General features: G+C 39.0%; 1 protein-coding gene across 4 annotated transcripts; it reads right to left on the bottom strand.

The window, feature by feature from the left end:
- Positions 1 to 887: 887 nt before the first annotated feature.
- lepr (leptin receptor) lies at positions 888 to 20567 on the bottom strand. 4 transcript variants are annotated; one of them, XM_077584511.1, is made up of 22 exons: positions 20426 to 20558; positions 20016 to 20104; positions 18992 to 19499; positions 18319 to 18371; positions 16775 to 16993; positions 15229 to 15358; positions 14698 to 14885; positions 14475 to 14620; positions 10717 to 10858; positions 9625 to 9785; positions 9435 to 9540; positions 8799 to 8898; positions 7316 to 7530; positions 6883 to 7037; positions 6639 to 6792; positions 5919 to 6001; positions 5626 to 5842; positions 4147 to 4353; positions 3970 to 4053; positions 3790 to 3883; positions 3585 to 3660; positions 888 to 2384 (listed from the first exon to the last, which is right to left on the bottom strand). In XM_077584511.1, coding segments are annotated over exons 3-22 (3357 nt in total). In that variant the 5' UTR covers positions 18994 to 19499; positions 20016 to 20104; positions 20426 to 20558; the 3' UTR covers positions 888 to 1559. The 4 variants fall into 4 exon arrangements, with proteins under 4 accessions (XP_077440637.1, XP_077440640.1, XP_077440639.1 ...); XM_077584514.1 differs by having other exon boundaries at positions 18992 to 19044; XM_077584513.1 differs by lacking the exon at positions 20016 to 20104 and having other exon boundaries at positions 18992 to 19044; positions 20426 to 20567.
- Positions 20568 to 20825: the final 258 nt, after the last annotated feature.

The raw sequence follows: 20825 nt of genomic DNA, 5'->3' as shown, positions 1-20825 counted from the left end.
ATAAATTTTTTACATAACGTCACGTGGCGTAGCACAATGTACGTGACAGTATGCCACTATCTCCCTGCATGAAATTATACGGTGAACTACTGAACTGTATGGAATGCTTAAGAAATAAATTAAATAAATGCATAATATTTACGTTATTCATCATTGTTCCTCTTCTATTTGATTTATTGTGAGAAGGCAAATTTGCTGGAGGTCATAATGTGTTTTGAGGACCCAAACAAAAAACAATTTATCACTATTCGCCATTTTGATTCTTTTACTTTCGCCTCGAACGCTTTCAGGTCAGAAATGGGAAAATCTAACTGGGATTATTCAAATTTCCGACCTTCCTCGAATGCAGCATAACTACATTCACGAAGTTCTTCTTCTTCAGCCACTAAATGCCACCAAATAATACACTGTCCCGTTCAATGGAACAGAGGGGTACCAACAATTCTGTCCACGTATGTATGTAGTTAAGTTGTACGACACTGTTTGGTGTTTAACGTTGGCACACGCACGAAATTTGGATGCCTTTAAATAACTAAGTACTAACGTTCTTTAAATGTTTGGTGTTAGTGTTAGTAGGATAAAAAACAAAAAAACTTGCACTCAATCATTGTATTTACCAAGTGCAGCCACAAAGGGGAGACATATTACGATTGTTGAGTAGTCTCAGTGTTACGGTTTATTGGCAAGTGTCTTCCAACGCCCCACTGAGCGACATGAAAGACAGAGCATGTCTTTTTACGTGTTACACGTTTTAAACACACATTTTGTGGTGTAACCATGTGATTTTTTGATTCATGCAGTATTAATATGTATCAAATTCCATTTCAAACCAACTGTGGTTTTGCAAACAGTTGAAACCGTGCTCTTAATAAAGAAACACACATGAGTCTAATAATAACAAATAATTTATATTCACCATGAAAAATAGACACAAAAAAATATCAATGTGCAACAACAGTTATTCATCATATTTCAGAATTTTCATTGTTTGTTTTCAGATTTAGACTCACTGGACACATAATCATAACAACGTAATGATTTGATTGTATTAATAAAGGCAGATGTTTTCCACATAGCTGTTCTTTAGATCTCAGTGCAGTTTTATGTACAAGAGATGGCAGCGTACAATCACATCTGTCACTTAGAAGCTGTTTGACATGAGTAGTAACCAAATAATCTATTAAATGCATTCAGTTCTCTCTGTTAAATATTCTCTTCCTCATTATATTTTATTCAGAACGTTACCTGAGCTCACATAACCTCATCAGTAACCATTGTAACATAACTGCTGAGAAGCAGTTTGGCTGGGCCACAACTTGGATGTACTGTATGTGCCCAATCACAATCAAATACATATTGCCTATTGCGAGTGTCATTACCTCACACTGAACAACAAAATAGCAGCATTGATGAACATCACTTTGGAGTTACACAGCATTTGAAGCTTTTTGACATTCAATGTCAATTTTAGTCTGCAAGAACTGATTTCCATTTAAAAGTCTTTAGTGACGATACAGTTCACAATACAAGCAATCTAATGTGCAACCACATGAGGTTTTTCAATCTGGCATTTGCCTAATGTACGGAGTAGTCCTGAACTGGGGCTTGTAGAGTGATGATAAGTCACACGTGGATGTGGAAACCAGCTCAGCGGGCTTAAGGTGCGACTCGACAGAGCAGGCATCTCTGTTCAAAGTAACACTTTTCAGCAACTCTTCTTCCTGCTCAGCCTCTCCCTCACCCATGCCAAGATAGAACAAGTCTTTGTCTTCTGTCGCATCTTCTTGATCTGACGTTTCAGAAAGTTCCTCCACTGAGTTGTAGGAGCAGGATCGACGCGGGTCGTCCATCTCTCCGCCATGGCAGCTCTCCAGCTCCCACAGGCCGCCGGGGAAAGAGCCGGAAATGTCCGAGTTGTTGGCAGAGAAATTGCCTTCGTCGCTGGAGCTGCTGCCGCTGCCGTCCCGGTCGGACAGGTGAATGGACTGTTGCTCCTGCTTTGGCTTAGAAAGCAGCACTGTGGAATAAGTTACTGAAGACTGGGCTGAATTCTCCATGATGCCCGGTGAGGGATCAACGAGCTGCAGCTCATCTAGCCGCGGGCTGGGTGTGGTTAGAATATTCAAATTGAGGACTGAGTGGGGGATGCCACCCAAACGAGCCTCGCTGCCCACTGCTATGTTTTGGTTGCCCTCAAGAAATGAAGGAAGGGACAGTGCGTCGGGAGTTGGGGAAATAAGTGGGCTTCGGACTAAAGTCGTGCTGAGAACTGACATATTCGCCTTTTCCATGATGACCACTTTGGAAATGTTCTCAGAGGGGAGCAGCAGCGGCCAGGCTGGCAGTACATCTGAGGCCCGGAACAGCTCGTGGAAGCTGTCAGCCTACAGCAACAATAGAAAATAAGAATGTGACTGTGCTTGATTTCTATTACTGTCTTTCAACCATTATTCCTTCCAGAGGCCTGCATTCCCAAAATGTCCTGAATATTTTAAATTAAAACGTGCACTGTAAACCCGAAAATCAAATAGATCAAGAACACAATACTCAAAGTTTTACAAAAATTACTACTATGCGTAACTTTTGCTTTTGTGAGTAATTTGTACTAATCATTTTTTATTAAACCAAACTATAGTAGTTTTGGGGTATGGATAACTTAAAAACATAAATTATTGGTAGCAGTAACTTAACATTTTGTTATTTTGTGATACAATCTTGTTTTTATTGTTTCGAAAAAAGGTAATATTTACAAATAAAAGTAATTTTATATAGTACATACTACAAATAAAACTTATGTTAGAAAATGTAAATAGCAACCACAACTGTTTCTCCCCCCCAAATTAATCTGATTGATCCTCATAGCAGGTGGCATGGTAGCCGACTGGTTAGCATGTCTTCCTCCCAGTGCAGAGGTTGTGAGACTGAATCCGGTCCTTCGGACTTCCTGGGTGAAGGTTACATGTTCTCCACCTTCCTGAATGGATTTTATCTGGGTACTCCAGTTTCCTCCCACATTCCGAAAAATATGCATGGTAGGTTAATTGAACACTCTGAGTTGTTTGTCTGTGTGTACCATTCGAATGGCTGGCAACCAGTTCAGGGTGTATCCCGCCTACTTCCCCAAGATAGCTGGGATAGGCTCCAGCATTCCTGTGACCCTCGTGAGGACATCTTGTACTTATTGTTTGGACTTCTGTTAACTTAATCCAGTAGTTTTAAAACTAACATTTATAAATTAGTACCTGAGAATAACTGAGTTGCTGTAACAGAAAGCTTTTAAGTAACTATGTATCAAAAAAATTAAGTTGGGTGTCATCAAACCATTCAAGTTCTGGAAGACTTTAACTATTGAGTTAATCAACTAAAAAAAAGTGAGGCAACCGATTACCTCACTTTTTAATTTTTTTTTGTTTCGTTCTGTTAACTTATTAGGGTTAACAGTGTGAAGTTAAGTGTGAATGATTGTCTGTCAGCCAAGCTTTGATTGACAGCTGTCAGTCAAGGGTTGCCCAAAATTAGCCGTGACAGTCTGCAGCTGCAGTGGAAGAAAATTGATACATGAAAGTTTGCAGGTATTATTTTACCTTCTTGAAGTTGAGTCCTTTTGCCCAGGAGCATTTCTTTGGGTTGGGTACGTCCTTCCACACAAACCTTTTCATCCTGACAATGAAGTACAGCTGGTTTGAGGATATGTTAGATCTCTATAGCATTCCCATTAACATTCATACATGAGCAAAAATAAATAAATGGTGAAGCTGGTCATCCATGAAGCCAGAAAGCTACACTTACTGGTTTTGTGAGAGGACCAGTGTGATGAAGAGGACGATGGAGAGGAGGGCAATAATCAGCAACGTTGTGTAGGCTGAAGGGTCTCCTCTGGTGGCTACGTTATGTGGGGCAGACACAACAGGAGTTTTGCAAGGGATAGCAATACAATGGCCCAAAAATGCTTTTTAATAGCTTGCATACCTATTGTGAATACAGACTCGCCCTCTCCCTCAGAAAACATAGGATATAAGTAGAAGCTATACTCCTCGGATGCCGAAAAATCACCTGAAACCAAAGATCAAGTTTGATGTTAATTTGTCCTACTGAACCTCAATTAACAGTGATGTGGAGAAAATGAAGCACAGATGTCTTGTTTACCTTTGAGGTGGACAGAACGGCCAGTGAAGGGCAGCCTGGCCCACGTGCGTCCACTCTGATCTTGGCTGGAATCAGAATCATCTCGCCGCTGTGGTGCCCACTCTAGCACCATGAAGAGTGGAGCAGAGCTGTTGTCCAGCAGGCTCCAATGCAGAGACGCACAAGTGCTGTTGATAAGCAGCACGTGGAAAGAGCGCACGCTCCGACCTGATGTGCACACAAGACAGAGCAGTGTCGACACAACTATAAAATACTCACCAGCTCACTTTTCAATAAAGTTAAACAACCACATAAGCACAGACTGTACAAGTTTTATAGAGGGCTGCTTCTAATTAACACACAATTGAAAACCACTCTAGCTAATATCCACTTTTCTACATCATTGGATCCAAGCCCTGCGCTTGTTCCCATCTTGGATCATCCTTTTTTAAAGATTGTCTTTTAATCTCAAACAGCACGATGTTTGAAACTTTGTACTTTGCCAATAAAATGCTAATAGCTGACTCATCTTTTATCAACTTTTTTTTTAAAATGCAGTCTGTGCTTCCACAGTGGTTGGGGATCCCCGTGTTGAATTTTTAAAAAATCCTATAGCTTGTTATTTGAAGAAGCAAGGGTAAGGCTGCCTGAAGAGCTGAATCTTCAAGTCAAGTCATTGTTGGCACAATGCATGAGACTCATTAAAAAAAAGGGAAAAAAAGAAAAGAAAAACTGGTAGTGGCATCTTAAAATAAACAGTATTTGATAGCTTCCTGGAAGTCTGTTTTACAATATTATTGGTACGTACAGCGTTACAGTGCAGATTGTATCCGTATGCATCAAGTGCAATATTGATGTTTCTAATGCTAAATGGTCTTTCACTAATATAGCACCTAGGCCCTCAAAGCACTTGGCACAGACATCACATTCACCCAGTAGAAACTGGGAGTTCAGTGTCTTGCTCAAGGACACTTCGACATGATCACAAGGGCGGAGGACTGAACCCTCAACCTTCGGGTGGGGCGACAACCACTCTACCAGTGAGCAATGCCTCCCCATTTCAAGGCGCGTGATTTACAGCAGCCTTTCATGTGCATCAGAGGAAAATAGCCGACAGGACAATACTGAATGCTCAAAGCCAGATTTGACAGGACACGCCCACATGGTAGGCTTGTTCCACTCACAGTGCGTAGATGACAGGTGGTGGGAGAATGCCAGAAAAGACAATCCTGATATTTCAAGCACAATAAGAATATAAAAAAATAAAAAAAGCTTTAATGCAAGATTTGTCAAGTCAAACATCTTCTTTCCAATAATTTGTTCTACGCATTCCCACTAGTCTACACAGGGCATTATAATCGTTTAATTCACTCTTCTGAAATGACATTAGTTGTTAAACTGAGAAAAAAAAATAGCCAATTTAGATTGAATTCTTTAACGAGTGGCCATTAAATAATACAAAAACTACTGGATGTATGGTTAGAGTCGTTGATCACTTACGTTTAGGTTGTCTCCCCAGTGTCATGTTAAAGTTTTTTCTGGAACTCCCAAGGCTGTTGTAGGCTTCCACTGTCACACTCTGGAGACCTCGATTCCACTCAAAGCTGTAGGACGACACCAGCTCAATCTTCTCCCTCGTCACAATACTGCTTGAAGTCTGGTGCCGGACTATATAGTATCCATTAATGCAGTAGGAGTGGCTCACTGTTGAAAGATGCTACAAACAGCAAATCAAGACATAAATTCGTCATGCATCGACTACAGACTGGCTATGTTCATCGTGTGCTTTATACCGCAATCAGCAGAGTAACATTCGTTGAGTTTGTGAGCTGATCATCTTCAAGAATTCTCCAAAAATCAGGGCCATGTTCTGGAGCTGCGGGAAGAGCACCAAGGTAAAGATAGGAATTAGTGCTGTCAAAGTTAAAGCGTTAACTAATTAATTAATCACAAAAAAATATCGCATTAATCATGTATTAACGCAGATTAATCACAATAATTTTGACCGCAAATGATCCTTTACCTGACAGCGGATGATTACGTTAACGGTAGCACAGGTTGTGTTTGAGCAATAAACATAACTACTTGCATTAAAGTAAAGCATTTAATAAATGTTTGCGTATGACATTCAGCATATTTATTCTGTCAAATTATTAGGGTCATTTTTTTCATTTTAAATTATGTAATTAATTAACTGATTACAAATAGAGGAGGATGAGCGTGTGCAGTGGATACATTTTTTTGAAGACGTCCTCATAACATTAAATGTCGAAAAAATTTACACATAACAGGTGCGCTTTAAATTTGGCGGGAAAAAATGTTACTAAAAAAAGCCTTTTTAATTAAGCGATTAATCATGATTCTGATCATCATGATCATGAGAATCAAAATTCTAAGATGTGATTAATCTGATTAAAAATGTATTCGTTTGACAGCTCTAATAATAATGCAATAGGTTGATAAAATTTTGGAAAGTGTGAAATATTGTAAAGGTAATAACAATGATGTGTTACCTCTACTGTTTTGGGGTTCTGAGTAGACCAAGTCGCTCCATTCGCTCCAGTAGCCAGTAGGGTTGGCGGGCATGCACCTCACCTGAACCGCAAAAACTTGGCACATGTCCGGGATCGGAATCTCCGCCAACGGTACCCACACTGGATTACTGAGCTGCATTGAGTAAGAATAATATGTAATGTGAAAATGTGTTTCAGTAATCAAACTCATTTTGCTATTTTCAATTGTCCAAAAATAACTCACCTTCCACTCTGGCTGAGCTCTGATGCTAGAAGGAGTGTGATAACGGAACTCATACTGGATGCCTTGCACAGGCAAAAATGGAGGCTCCCACGTGATTCTCAGGAAGCCACTTCCCAGATTCACTGCCTTCACATTCGATGGTTTGTGGGGCTTTACTGCAAGTCAGACAATGAAGGAACAAACCATGTTAGTTTGGAGTAGGGCTGGACTGGCCATCTGGATTATAGGGCAGATGCCTGGTGGGCCAGCGTCTTTTGGGGCCGATGGAGTGACATTTAATGATCATTTTTCTTAGTTTCAGTCAGAATTTTGTGCCAGTCCCGCCCTGGTTCTGAGGGCATTTAATCAATCCACACTGGACAGCAGGCTTCATCAGTTTATGCAACAAGCCACGTTTAGGACTGCATAGTATAACAAAATATTGGGATGTTACCATGGTCGAGAGGTGATATGTAGATGGGTTTGGATCTGATAGGGCCCTGATGGGACAGCATCTCCAGCCACAATTTGTAGCAATTCCTTCGTATATCCGGGATTGTGCAGGCATGTTGCTTGGATCGGACCGGCACACATTCAGGTCCCACCTCGCCAACTTTCTCACCCTCTCTCTCTCTCTCCTCCATCAAATCACAGGGTAGGTCAGTCCATCTGTGGAGAAGACATTTGAGATGTTTAGGATAGCTATCAAATATTTCATTTTATGGGTGCCAGTTGACTAAAATTACTAAAACTAAAAATTTTAAATTGTCATTAATCGTATGACTTCAATAGTTAACTCACAATTAAGCGCACATTTTATATCTGGCATAAATGTACAATAAAATATATATTTTTTAAATATGTTTTCCTACTCTTGTTAACATAAAAGAGGAAAAAATGTTAAACTAATAGAAAGATGGCTGCATCTTTTAGTCATTGATACAATAATTTCATACTAATTCATAAAATTGAGTTAAAATTAAAAGGATGCACTATACTGTAAAAAATGAGTGATATTGATTTGTGTTGAGGTTATTTTTCTGCCACTAGATGTCATAATTGCATTTGTAAGACATTGGTGACAGCTCAGTACATTTTCTTTTTCTATTACCTGGTTCTATCTAATCTCACATGAAGTAACTTGCAAAATTCTGCACATTTAAAAAATAGTAAAATACAACTTAAACCCAGACTCCACAAATATATGCATTCAAATTAATTACTGTACTGCTAAATTTTAACATGGACGTGCCTGCTGCATTGCAACTGGAAATCCCCCATTACAGTCTTTCCAAGTAAAATAGAAATTAATTATTAAAAATCAATTATTATTACATTATTAAAAATAAATTAACTCAATTATTAAAAATACATTAACTCAAAATTAAACACTCATTTTGACACCCCTATTTCATTTAAATGTTACAAGAATGATATTTCATGTTTGCAATATTCTCTTTAAAGAAACAGTGGTGAAACTTTTTTAATTGTTTACATTGAATTATTCCATGGGGAGAAAATGTTGATAATGAAAATCAAATATGCTTTGGTTATATTACAATAAGAATTTGTAAAACAGACGTAAAGAAAAAGTGTGGCACAACAGTTATAAAACATGTCTCAACAGGAATGCAAACTATTAAGCTTTGCTCTTCAATGACTTGTGTGCTGATTAATATATTGCTCCGAGGTTAAAAAAAAAGAAAAAAAAGAGGACAAAATAAAAAGAAATTGAGCAACTTCCTGGCGTCCTCTGGCTGTGCAGGATTGGACACATGTATTTCCAGGGTGTGCCCCAAATGAGCATTGTCTCATTCAGTACACTGTGTTCATTGAAGTTGCGCATAATAACAAGGCCTGATTTGAGTATTCATTAGCACGAGGACATGTGAGGGCGCTCCAAAGTTAACAACTCCTGAATAAAAATCATGACCTACGTGTACTGGAATTTTTGTTTGATCCACGAAGTGTTTTTCCAGCTACAGTCCATAGCATCAATATCACCGTCAGTTTCACATTTGATGTCGATAGAGGCTCCTGCAAAAACACAGATTCACACATTTTTTAAGTTATGGGGAAAACAACAGCAGCCCATGCCTCATTGTGATACTCAAGCCCACATTGTCACATGTCTCCACTCTCTTTCCTGCCTTTGTCAACAGCAGGAAGAGGGAACACATACTTTCAAAACAACAGTGATTAAGGCAGGAGAATAATTTCTATTCACATTACATACATACATATCCAGCTTTTTTTTTTTTTTTTTTTTTAATATAGTTTATCTTTATTAGGTTCTCAAGTGTGCTGTACCCTACCCTAGCTCACTGGGTCAAGAGTTTGGGTACACCCTGGACTGGTCGCAAACTAGTTAAATAGCATAACCAGACAAACAACCATTCACATTCACACTTAATAGTATTCAATGAACCTAACAAGGATACTTTTGGAATGTGGGAGACAGCCAGAGTATCGAAATGAAAACCCATTCAAGCACAGGGAGAACATCAGGAATACCCAACTAAGATGTTAAAAATTTAGATTTATATTTGCTGTTGCTTATGACTACAGCTTACCGTCTACATAGATGATGCTGTAAGGGATGGTCCACTCCTTCGAAGCCCTACACTGCAGCAGCTCATACATCCCCGAGTTCGATGGCTGTATTGTGACATGGCTGACCTGGTTTGGACAACATTTAGTGAGGACAACAGTACTTTGGAAATATAGCACACTCAATCAAAGAAGGTACGTGTGCACTCATACCCGTTGGTTGACTGAGTAATAGTGGCTGGACGAGAGAGGCTGTTTGAAGTTCAGCATCCACACGGCAGAGCTGGCATTGATGCTGTGGTTGTTGAATACACAATAAACACTTACGTTCTCCCCCGGATGGGCCAAAACCTTTTCAGGGATGTAGCTCACCACTGAACAAACACATTGTAAGAAGTTTTTAATTGACATTTGCGGTTATGTTTTATTTTTTGGGCTATACAGTACATTATAGTAAAAAGCAGGGTGAGCACCTGTAAATTATCTTAAACATACTGTATATATAGTATAACATTAATATTTTAATAGCAATCCTTCTGTATTATTTATTGCAATTTTATTACCCCACTAGAAAAGGTTGGTTAATTAAAACAACATTGGCATGCTTTTAAGATGAGTCCATGATGTGTGATTTGTAGCAGGTCTATTATGTTAAGCTGACCTTTACAGTCTGTTGAAACTGATCATAATATGAAGAGTGTCGTATTAAAATAATGCTAATGAGCAGCTAGCCATTTTTAATGCTTGAGAGCTACCTAGGAAATAATTGAGGTCATTGGATTAATGCAACGCATTCAGAAATGAATCTTTTTAGAGGGACATGACGCAGTCGAGTTTATACAGATGTTAGCAAGGTATGACTTGCACAAGGTAGCAAACCTATCATGCCAAATCTAAAGCTGACTAGACTAATTGATTATGAAATTAATTGACAACTATTTCAATAATCCATTTATCCTTTAGAGACCTTGTTGAAGTCCAAATTGTCCCAATCCATAGAATTTCAACCTCTCTACAGTAAAAATCTTTGATTTCTGTAGTCTTCCATGAACGCAAAGGGATCCCCCCGCAAATATGATAATTGCAAAGATCTGCTTTTACTTTGGAAAACACATTTCGTCTAATTACCCATGTAATTTTTTTGCAAAAAAATTATTTTTTTGCCTAAATCATCTCCTCATGATGCAAATGGTAAATGTTTTTGGTTCCTGAAAAATCTGAAAAAAATTACTTATTGTGATTATTTCAAGGCATCAATTTAGAATGTCAAGTTCCATCAAAACAACACATAGAGGTGTTCCTTACTGCCAAGGTAGATGTGATACGGCTCACTCCAGTTGCTCCAAAAGGGAGGTCCATGCAGGTGAGAGCAGTGAACCTGCACAGTGTAGTTGACAAGGGGCACAAGATCCAGAATCAGTCTGCGCTCCAGCCCCGTAGACACCACCTGTGAGCAGCAGGGAGAGGTCAGAAAACACCTGCATGATGAAATATGTCAGATGGCTTCACTCTGATAAAAACAATATTTTCCCAATGGCCTTTAAAGGTCCCATAGTATGAAAATGAACTTTAGTGGGGTTTTCTATTACTAATATACATCCCCGGCCTGTCTACAATCCAACCAGGTAAAAAAAAAGTCCGTCCACGACTTCTTTTGCTTTCTCCTCCTTTCTAAAATGTGTGCTTCAAACGGGCAGATTAAACTTCCGTGACTTAGTGATGTCAAAACGACACGGAAGTACACTCGACCCAGCCCCCTTGGATTAGTGGCACCACCTCTGGTTTGTCACGCCCACTGAAATTCAATAAGATGGATGCTCCTTTCTTTTTCTCAACTGCAAGTGGAGAGGGGAAACAATGATCAGGAAAAAGTGGTTGCTTCCTTCGTCCCAAGTCTTTGAGAAGACAGTGGATTACTTTTATTTTTGAAGGACGTGCACCGACATCATTTCTCAAAGGACTGTTTTGTTAGTGAAAGCCTGTTCAAAGCTGGATTTGCAACACGTTTAAACATAATGGATCGGTCCCAACATTGTGACATGACTGCAAACGGGAAAGATGTAAGTTTAACATTTTTGATTTAGCCTTCCTTCCTATCCTTTCTAATAAGAGATGTGCACCTTCGACTATATTACTGGTGTATTATTAGTGCCTAAAGTGGAAATAAATTTGTCGTGTGGAGGTTGTTTGGGTACAAGAGGTCAGCTATGATAAAACAGACGGTGGTTGGATAATACGAAGCGGTTGCGTATTGTTTTGTCAAGATACAATCCGCAGTGGTTAATTTGCCGTGACTGGCAACTCGCCACCTAGTTGGCATGACTTTGTGATGCTAACCGGCCGCTAAGTGGTCTTGACGAGACGGCTTGCACGTTGCGACCGCGCAGTGGCCTAAATGTGCACATTTGTGTCATTCATAACCGCTTGTAAATGTCTACAAGCATTCACGGAAAATCGGAGACATTTACGACAAAATAACGTTCGCAGGAGATTTGCCAGTTACGATAAAAATATATAAATAAAATAATAAATACCATTGCCTAAACAATCACAAACTAACGCTACAATATAGTCTCTGTAGTAACGTTATGCTACTTTTTCTTATGGTAAAACTTTATGCCACTTTTCCACATATTAAAATTGTATTTTTCTTTTCTTCTGCTGCCATGGCCAGTCGTTTCCATTCACAACATTAGCACATGACTACCATGACCGAAATCACTTCACCTTCGAAAGAGAAGGGTGTGGCCTAGGCGTGGCCTCGTGCAGCTATTTACATAAAAGTGACACACCCCTAAAACAGGCTGTTTTGAACAGAGCGTTTTTTGGCTGATTTAGGGACAGCAAAAATATTAGATCCAAAGTCAATTTTGACAAATGCATGCCACAGACATGTCTTTAACACATTTGAGAACCATTTTAGTATGTTGAAAAGTTGAATAATATGAGACCTTTAACTCTTTCACTGCCACTGACGTTTAAAGACGTCAAGTAAAAACTTACGGAGCACTGCCAATGACGTCAAAAGACGTCATCCAATGATTTTATTTATTTATTTTTTTTGGAAACGGGTAGAGGAAACCCTTCCGCATGTCTGGTGAAAGTTTCCAGCCTGTCTGTTGTGCCTAATGACTATTTTTGGCCCCTAGAGGGCAGCGATGACTCTCTTTTGACAAGATCGGGTGGGCGTCAGTAGAGGCGGAGCTAGAGCGTCGAGCAGGAGATGAAAATGGAAGACAAAGGAAAAATGGCGGCCGGTTGCGAGGAGCTCACGCCCGAGCCGTTTTTTTCAAAGACCAAAAGCATCGCTGAAAGAGCACATTGTTGACGACGATGATCATCATCGATGATGAAGATGAGGGTGGTGACTCCGTGGTTGGGAAGCATTGACGCGGCAGTAGAAGACGTTAGATGGAGCTAGATGGAGGAGGGAACGGGCAATGGCGAGCGTTTGCAAGCAGCTCTACACTTACAAGACGAAAGGCATCGACCAACGCTAAAATAGTACATTGATGACGACGATGATCATCATCGATGATGATGGTGAATCCGAGCTTGACGGCGAAATTGGAACCGCTGACGCGGCGGCTATGACGGTGTCGTAACGCGGAGCGATGAGAGTCCAATCTTTCATTTGGTAGTATGTGTGTTTCCATAGTCCAAACACAACATTTTCTGTGGACCTTGAAAGATCACTCAAAATGCTTAAATCGGCTGGCAGTGGGGACAACCCGTTTCTGAAAACGTCTGGCAGTGAAAGAGTTAAGAAGAAAATAACCCCCCCCCAAATTCTTTACAACAATATGTTCTATGCAGCCCCACTAACATCTGATTAATATTGCATTGTGTAATATGAGCAGAAAAAATCCACCCGTTTTTATTCATCTCATAGGGCGGCCATTTTGCCACTTGGTGTTGCCTGAAAATGACATCACAGTTGCTCAGGGCTCAGGTAATAACCATGGTGATTTGTCGTTACCTGACCCTGAGCAACTGTGATGTCATCTTAAGACGACACCAAGTGGCAAAATGGCCGCCCCCAAATGGATAAAAACGGGTGTATTTTGCTGCTTACGTCAAATTACACATAGATAATGTTAATCACAATGCTGTGTTTAGTTCAGTGGGGGAAAATACAACATATTATTGTAAAGTAGACAATTTTTTGGGTTGACTTCCCCTTTAATTTAAGTGTTACCACAACACAAAATCCTCATTTGACCTTAAATGGTTGAAAAACACGCATGCAAATAAACCACAACAATATTTAATCGGGCTTCGCTTCTGAATGAAGATATTTGAACAGGTGTAGCAAACGCTCTTTAGACTGACTCTCAGCAAGTAAGACTCTACATAAAGGTAAATACTGAAGTGGACGACCTTGTGACCTGCTGCATGAATAACAATAGAGACCTGTGCGTCACTTCGTCGTCAGCTATCAATTAAAAAATGTAATTATAATAATTAGACGAATCAGAAACCCTGTCAGGTCGCTTTTTCACTGCACAGCCATCAGAACGAGTGTCTCCTGTCTTTATTTGTCTGCATGTGGCTGCTGGCCATAGTTAATTGGATAATTTTTATTACAGCATAAGTAAAGTGGAGATGGTGAGGTATAACAGTGCAGCACCCGGAGCTAAAGTAGCCCTGCCGCCATTGGATAAGCAAACAGCGTGTGTATTTAGTTTGGTTATTTATAGCTATGTGTACGTAGATGCTACAAGGCTACAGCACTGAATGAAGGGTAAGCAGTCACTGTCACTGCTTTTTGAGGCACTTTCAGACTGCAGCAACCAATTATGGAACTTCCCTATGCATGTACCCTGAGAGTTTGTCTAAAGTTTGCATTGGATCCCACTAGGGTTTTATAAGCCTGGCGGTTCGCCCACCCCGCTCTCAACAGATACATATGAATATTTTCAAAAAAAAAATTCCCCAGTCCGGACCACCAGGCTAACCCTGAGTATGTCTATGTGAGTCTAGGTGTCGTACAATTAAAAATGACCATTTATACACAATACATGTTAACAAACAAAAAATGTGTAGTAAGGATTAGTATTCACCTGCCAAGATCGATGAGTGATATTTGAGTATCGGACCTCGTATCTTAATGGACCGGAACCATGGTCTTTTGGCTCATCCCACTGTAAAACCAGTTCTGGTTTGATGGTCTGGAAATGTGAGAGGTTCAAAGGAGTCCTGGGTTTCACTGTAAGATAAAATACAATCAGTTGGATACATTAACACATAAAAGCATGGGTTGGATTTTTTTTATTTCTTTCTTACGAGGGCGAGCTGGTACATTGAGCACAATTGGTCCAGCTTCACAGCCAGATATGTTGACAGTTACAACAGTAACAAAGCTTGTAGTGCCAACAGAAATCGAACACATGGAGGAATCCTTTGCTTTACATACAACGGGTTCAGAAGATTCCATATTTGTGTCGTTGACTGCTGTGGCGTTTTTGTTGGACCTGGAAATGGAGACAAAAGACAATCTACTTTGGTGGAGAGTTTTTTTTTTAATCAAGTCACAAAAAAAAGTTTCATTTGACACCTCACTTAAATTTAAATTACATTTTGACCTTGTTTGTTTTAACTTATGGACATTTTTAAAATCTTTGCAGCATATTAAGAAGAGAGCAGTTTTATAATGTCCACCCACAGAAAATAGCCAGGGGTCTGAGTGAACTTTAGTGACTTCCCATCAGCAGATCAACCGTCAAATGCATACTAAATTGGGAACCGACAATTTAGGGACATGCACGCACGCGGTGGGAAATGAAAAGAATAAAACAGAAACAGTTTTGTACTCACATCAAGCGCTGTAGGCGAACTGCCATAAGAGCAGAGTTCAGTCTGCCCAAAGGAAGTCTGGCAACCCCCAAATCACAAGTCAAAGTTTCCCAGTTTTCATCAATCCTGCACAGCATGTTGAAACAGGTGCCTGCCAAGACATTAACATTATATTCACATGAGATTGAAACTTACAAAGCAGCACCAATAAAGTGTTGCTTTCTGAGGAAATGTTTGAAGCCTTTCAGAACTTAGTTCATTTGGAAACTCAGAAGTTTAGAGCTATTTGGTGCTTGTCAAGAAATTAACATGATATTGACATGAAAGCGCTACCAATAAAGCGCTACTTCCTATTTACGCTTTCTGAGAAACAAAAATGTGACAAGACTTTCAGAACCTAGTTCATTAGGAAATCCCTTAAGTGAGGCCCATTTTAATGCCAATGATGTCTTGGGGAATAAATATTTTTGATACACTTCTTGTTGTGTTATTTCTTAATAAACATGTATGGTCATTGAAAGATAAGGATTTCACCAGAGCCAGCACAGTAAATGTATTATTAAAACACATTAAATACTTATTGTCTTTATTATTTATTATTATGTGCAATTGTACTAACATCTACAATTTACGACATCTCTTATTTAGGACACACTCTAAAATGGTTGCACCAAATAATATCTTCAACTTAAATCAAAGTTATGAGGCTAACAATTAGCCATCTTAACAAAACAAGCTATCTAACCACACAAGTAAAATTATAATTAAAATATGTATTTGTTGGGAAAAAGCTCATGAACTTCTAAAAATATATTTTTTCACATGAAATTTCAAGGAATTTGTTTCTGGTAGAATATTTTCTTGGATGGTAAATATGAGCAGAGCAGGACTGCAGGGCTCTCGTTTTATCTTCCCTGTCAGAAGATGAAAGGTGACGAGCAGATTATTGCAATGGATTTCACAGCAAACCTGCCAACATTACGCATCATCCTCTTTACCACCGATTGACGATATCCCATAATTAATATGAATGTATTTTATAAATATTAGCCTAGTGCCACAATCATTTTGTAAACAATGATGACTGTATTTATTTATCATTTCCGCAAAAGGAAACGGTCAAGGACAGTTTTCTTCCTCCTCTTGTCAAGTAAAAGGCTTGATCTCATCATAGCGATGTTTTGGATGACAGCACAAGAGTGTGGTGGTCACTCACCTTAACCACAGTCTGCAGGGAATGCCAGATAAAAAGCCAATCAAGTGTAATGAGCCTGTGGGAGTGATCTTTGACAGTGACAAGCAAATGTGCGGCAGGCCAAGCCGTCATGCTGCAACATACCAATGAGGAGGAGCAGGAGTTGCATCATCAAGCCCTTTAACTTGCTATATCAAGAGCTCCTGTTTGGCCTTGACTGAATGAATCATCACATCTCATAATGGAAGTAAACAGAAAACTGCTCCACACAAAAATGTTTAACATCCTACAAATTGTATCAAGTAGCAGAATGATAGAAAAATGTGTGGAATTACACTTGTGTACAAACATGATCATCAAAAAGTATTTTACCGCCAGAGGCCTTATTAAGACTTGAGCCAGTTGAAATGCTCCGTAAGTAGCAGTGAGGATGTTGCATTGATTCAGAACGGTTTCTCTCAGGTGTAGGCATGCCGCCAGCCTCTCCTTCATGCGCCAAAGGTGAGTCATAGCACACTTGGTCCTGCCACGGCAAGTCCAGCGCACCTGAAAAGAGTCCCGCTCCGTCCTCAGACTTCAAGCACACCGTTCCTAGTGGTGGAGAGACAATGCGGTTAACAAAAATGTACATCCATTTTGCAATTGTGAAGTGCACAAAGTGACAATACTACGATTTGAAATGTAATAGATGGCATGTATTGTATTAGGTTGTGACTGACTATTAATTGTGTTCAGGGGAAAGTGATCTCACTTGTTTACCACTGACAGAATACAACAGATTCCCTTGGGTATTTTTTATTTTTTATTCTTGTTATTCCGACTCAGAGGAAATCTGTCTTCTCAACCAATATGTCAATTGTGTCAATAATGACATGAGCGTTTAAGGTTATTGTGGGACTTCACACAACATGCTCAGTGATACCAAATGAACTGTTAGGTCAGAATTTGGAAAGTGATGAGATGAAAGTGAAGGTTGCAAATTTCAATCTTCACACATCGCGTAACTTCCAGATTGCATTGGAGACGGAGGTATGATCTCAAGGTGTTTTTTGAGAGTCTATTTTTTGCCCCTGTCTGAATGTTTTTGGAATGTGAATTATAACCATTAAAGTCAAAATGAGAGAATAGTTGCAAAAAAAACAACAACAAAAACAATGCAACATTTATCAGTTTCACCATTATACATCTTGTCTTTGTAGTTAATTTAATTGAATAAAGGTTTAAAAGGATTTGCAAATCGTTGTATTCTGTTTTTAGTTACATTTTAAAGTCCCAACTTTATTGGAATTGCAGTTTGTAAATTTAAGTTTTAAATCATGTAGGAAGACAATACAGCTTCAAGGATAATCCTTCACAGCATTACTCTTGACATTCCTGTCACTCACCACTACAAAAAAAATAATAATAAAAATATCAATCTTCAGACAAGTATTTATAATAGATGGGTGAGACTGGAATACTGTGGATACCCACGAATAGCAAAAATCCGCGTATAATTGATGCCCATTGATAAGCACTCGATAAAGAAAAGAAAAATCCTTTAAAAAAAAAAAAAAACGCAAATTAAACATTCAATATATGTTTCCCATGAAAAAATGGGTGAAATGGGGGGAAACAACCTCCTCCCCGCCCCGCCATTAGCCATATAAAAGAAATAACTTAAAAACACTGAAAATAAAAGGGAACAAAAATTTCTCAAAACTCGAGAGTTTCAGGGGTCTGATCATTTCAGCCTTCTGTGTTTAATACATTTAATGCTTAAATTAACTTACACAGTAAGTAAATAATAAATATCAAATAAAACATGTTTCATTGGCACATTAACAAATAAATTAATAAAATGTGAGGGGTGTTGTTTTGGCCAGAGCCATCGTATACTGCCCTTTTAAGAGTTCACAGTCGGAGGTAAAACTCACCACTGAGTATCAGCAAAACATGGATGAGCACGGACAACATCACAGATTGACCCCTGTGGAGAGACATAGATGGGATATGTGAGAGAGGGGGGGACGCTCATATTGTGGTGGCCAAGTTGGAAATGAACAGCTTCCTGACTTAGCAGGCGTTTAGCATGAAGTATATGAGGAAGGGGCCAGCCCCTTCAGTTGAGCAGACATACTCAATATAGGCCTGGGCGATTTGGCAAAAGAAAAAAAAAAGATCATGAATGATATATTTGGTTTTCATAACGTCCAATCTTGATTATTATCACAATTTTTAAAATATTGCTTTTCAGATAAGCTTTATAGTGCCATTTTAGTTTTCTCATTATGAAGAACATTATAGACACACCGTAGTTAAGTAACTTGACATCACAATGCACTGACTAATTCCTGCTTTATTGCTCTATATCATTATTAATTAGTGTAGAGTCAATTGGTTTACTCATGTTTTCATAGACTGATATTATCTTGTCGTAGGTACTCATTTTCACCCTTCTCTTTTATCACACTAATGATGTCAGCAGACACTATTTTGAAGCCGCCCTCTGCAGACAATCCACACAGTCATGCTTTCACACTCAGTGATTCATTTTCTGTAAAGAAAAAAAAATCTCTCTTATGGTGATGACTGCATGTCGCTACTTACATTGTTGCATTCAAAGCGTGGACATTGCTTTGCTGGACTTTTCCTTGCTTTTGCTGTATGAACGAGAAAAACAGATTTGTGATTCTTTAATTTAGATCACAACATTTAAATCATAACAACAAATTGATTATTATTTTTGGGGGTATGAAATACAATGTTTATTCAACATTATTTGCCTGTTTTGACCCAGAAAAAGAGCAAAAGGGCAAGTCATATCATATAACTTCACACCAGCTGGTAAGCACATGTATTAATTAATTCAATGAAATGCTAGACTTAAGCAAAAATGGAAAACATCCCCAACACATGAACTCTGATCAGAGCATGTGAGTGTTTGTGACTAGCAGAGCAGAAAGGTTGGTTTGCAAACAGTAAGTGCAGCTATAGCCAACACAAATCATCAGAACACAATTGCATCAGTTACTATCCTTAGGGGAATTTCTTCAGTTGTCCCAAAAACAATGCTGTGTGAGTGCGAGGAGTCATGACAATCAAGCAGTGCCAAATTCTGCAATTACAGGAAGGGGTGAAAGGCATGAGAAGACTTCTGTGACTTAGTAACTAAAAACTGCAACATTCTGATTAAGATTTTGGTTATGTAATGCCAACATTTTAATGTGCACATGATGGTAACTATTACAAGAGATCTCAAAGATCTCAAAACATTTATATTTTTTGACAACATCGTATATCAGCAGATGATAAAAGATAATCAATATTGTCTCATGCAAAGTATTCTTGCTTTTATATTATGCATTGTGCAGCCAATCATCCACCCATCATTGGTTGCTAGTCAATCAAAGGCACATTAAAAGAGACATGACTAAACTGCTACACCATTAATGTGTCTTCTTTTAAATCGTACACATCTTCTTTGAATTTAATCTTGTTTGGAAACTACGTTATTACATTAAGCAGAATGAGACATTTGTGCCGCGTGTATTTTCCTTTTCCACATGCAAAAGAAGCGCCTGTTTCGTGTCCTGAGGGCTTTTTACCAACTACCCATCATGGTCTGACTCACCTTCTGCTTGGTACAAACAGGAGAATGGGTTCACGAAATGTATTCTCATTATCAGCATCAGATGATGATCGCTACCAGCAGTAATATGTCTAAAAAGTTTCAAAAACGCTCAATTAAGTGAAAAAAGAAAATACTGTAACTTTCAGAGCGGGCAAAGGACGCGAAACCCATCTAGAAAGTGCAGATAGTAGTAAAAGAACTGGTCATACGTTTTTAGATGTATTGTATATAGAGTACACATTGCATGCTTATACTCTCTGACAATAATCAATAGCATACACTGATGAAAAGCGTGAAAGTGAAAATTTATTTTATTTAATCTGTCAGGGGTACCGAAAGAAGCGCAAAACAGTTTCCAACAGCGTGTGATAATAAAAACAAAAAAAATAGTAGAAACAAATTGTTCTTACATCAGCTGTCCTGGATCTTGTTCAGTTAGTTCACCTCGAGTTTTAAATCCTCACTAAGAACATGCAAACTATTGGAGTTCGGTGCTGGCGCTTTGTCGCCACTAACTCATCACTCTCGCGTCTCGCCCTCCACACGACTAGCAGACTCGTGAATGCAACAGCGCAGTTGAGGGGAAGAGCAGTAGTGACGTCGAAGAAGACGGGTGGAGCCCTCGGAGATACATTCAGGTAAACTAGGAAATTCGCGCTCTTACCACTACGTTTCTCAAGTCTGCTTCCGACATTGATTTTTAAGGATCGATGTTTTTTTGTTTTTGTTTTTGTGTTTAACAACTGCATAATTTATTCATGTTTACTGTCTGCATGACATTTTTACTTGTGTAAAAATAAGTAAAGGCAA

The sequence above is a fragment of the Vanacampus margaritifer genome, chromosome 13 (assembly GCF_051991255.1).
Source record: "Vanacampus margaritifer isolate UIUO_Vmar chromosome 13, RoL_Vmar_1.0, whole genome shotgun sequence".
Lineage (NCBI taxonomy): Eukaryota > Metazoa > Chordata > Actinopteri > Syngnathiformes > Syngnathidae > Vanacampus > Vanacampus margaritifer.
Note: the sequence above shows the minus strand (reverse complement) of the source record. Positions and strands in the feature narration are given on the sequence as shown.

Bases quoted from the DNA above. Each gene is read 5' to 3' on its own strand.
- lepr (XM_077584513.1), bottom strand. The intron at 10,859-14,474 runs GTGAATACTAAT...TGCTGCTCACAG, and splicing joins TCACTCATCGATCTTGGCAG to GTGGTGTCTACGGGGCTGGA. The intron at 9,786-10,716 runs GTAAGGAACACC...GTGTTTGTTCAG, and splicing joins GTATCACATCTACCTTGGCA to TGGTGAGCTACATCCCTGAA.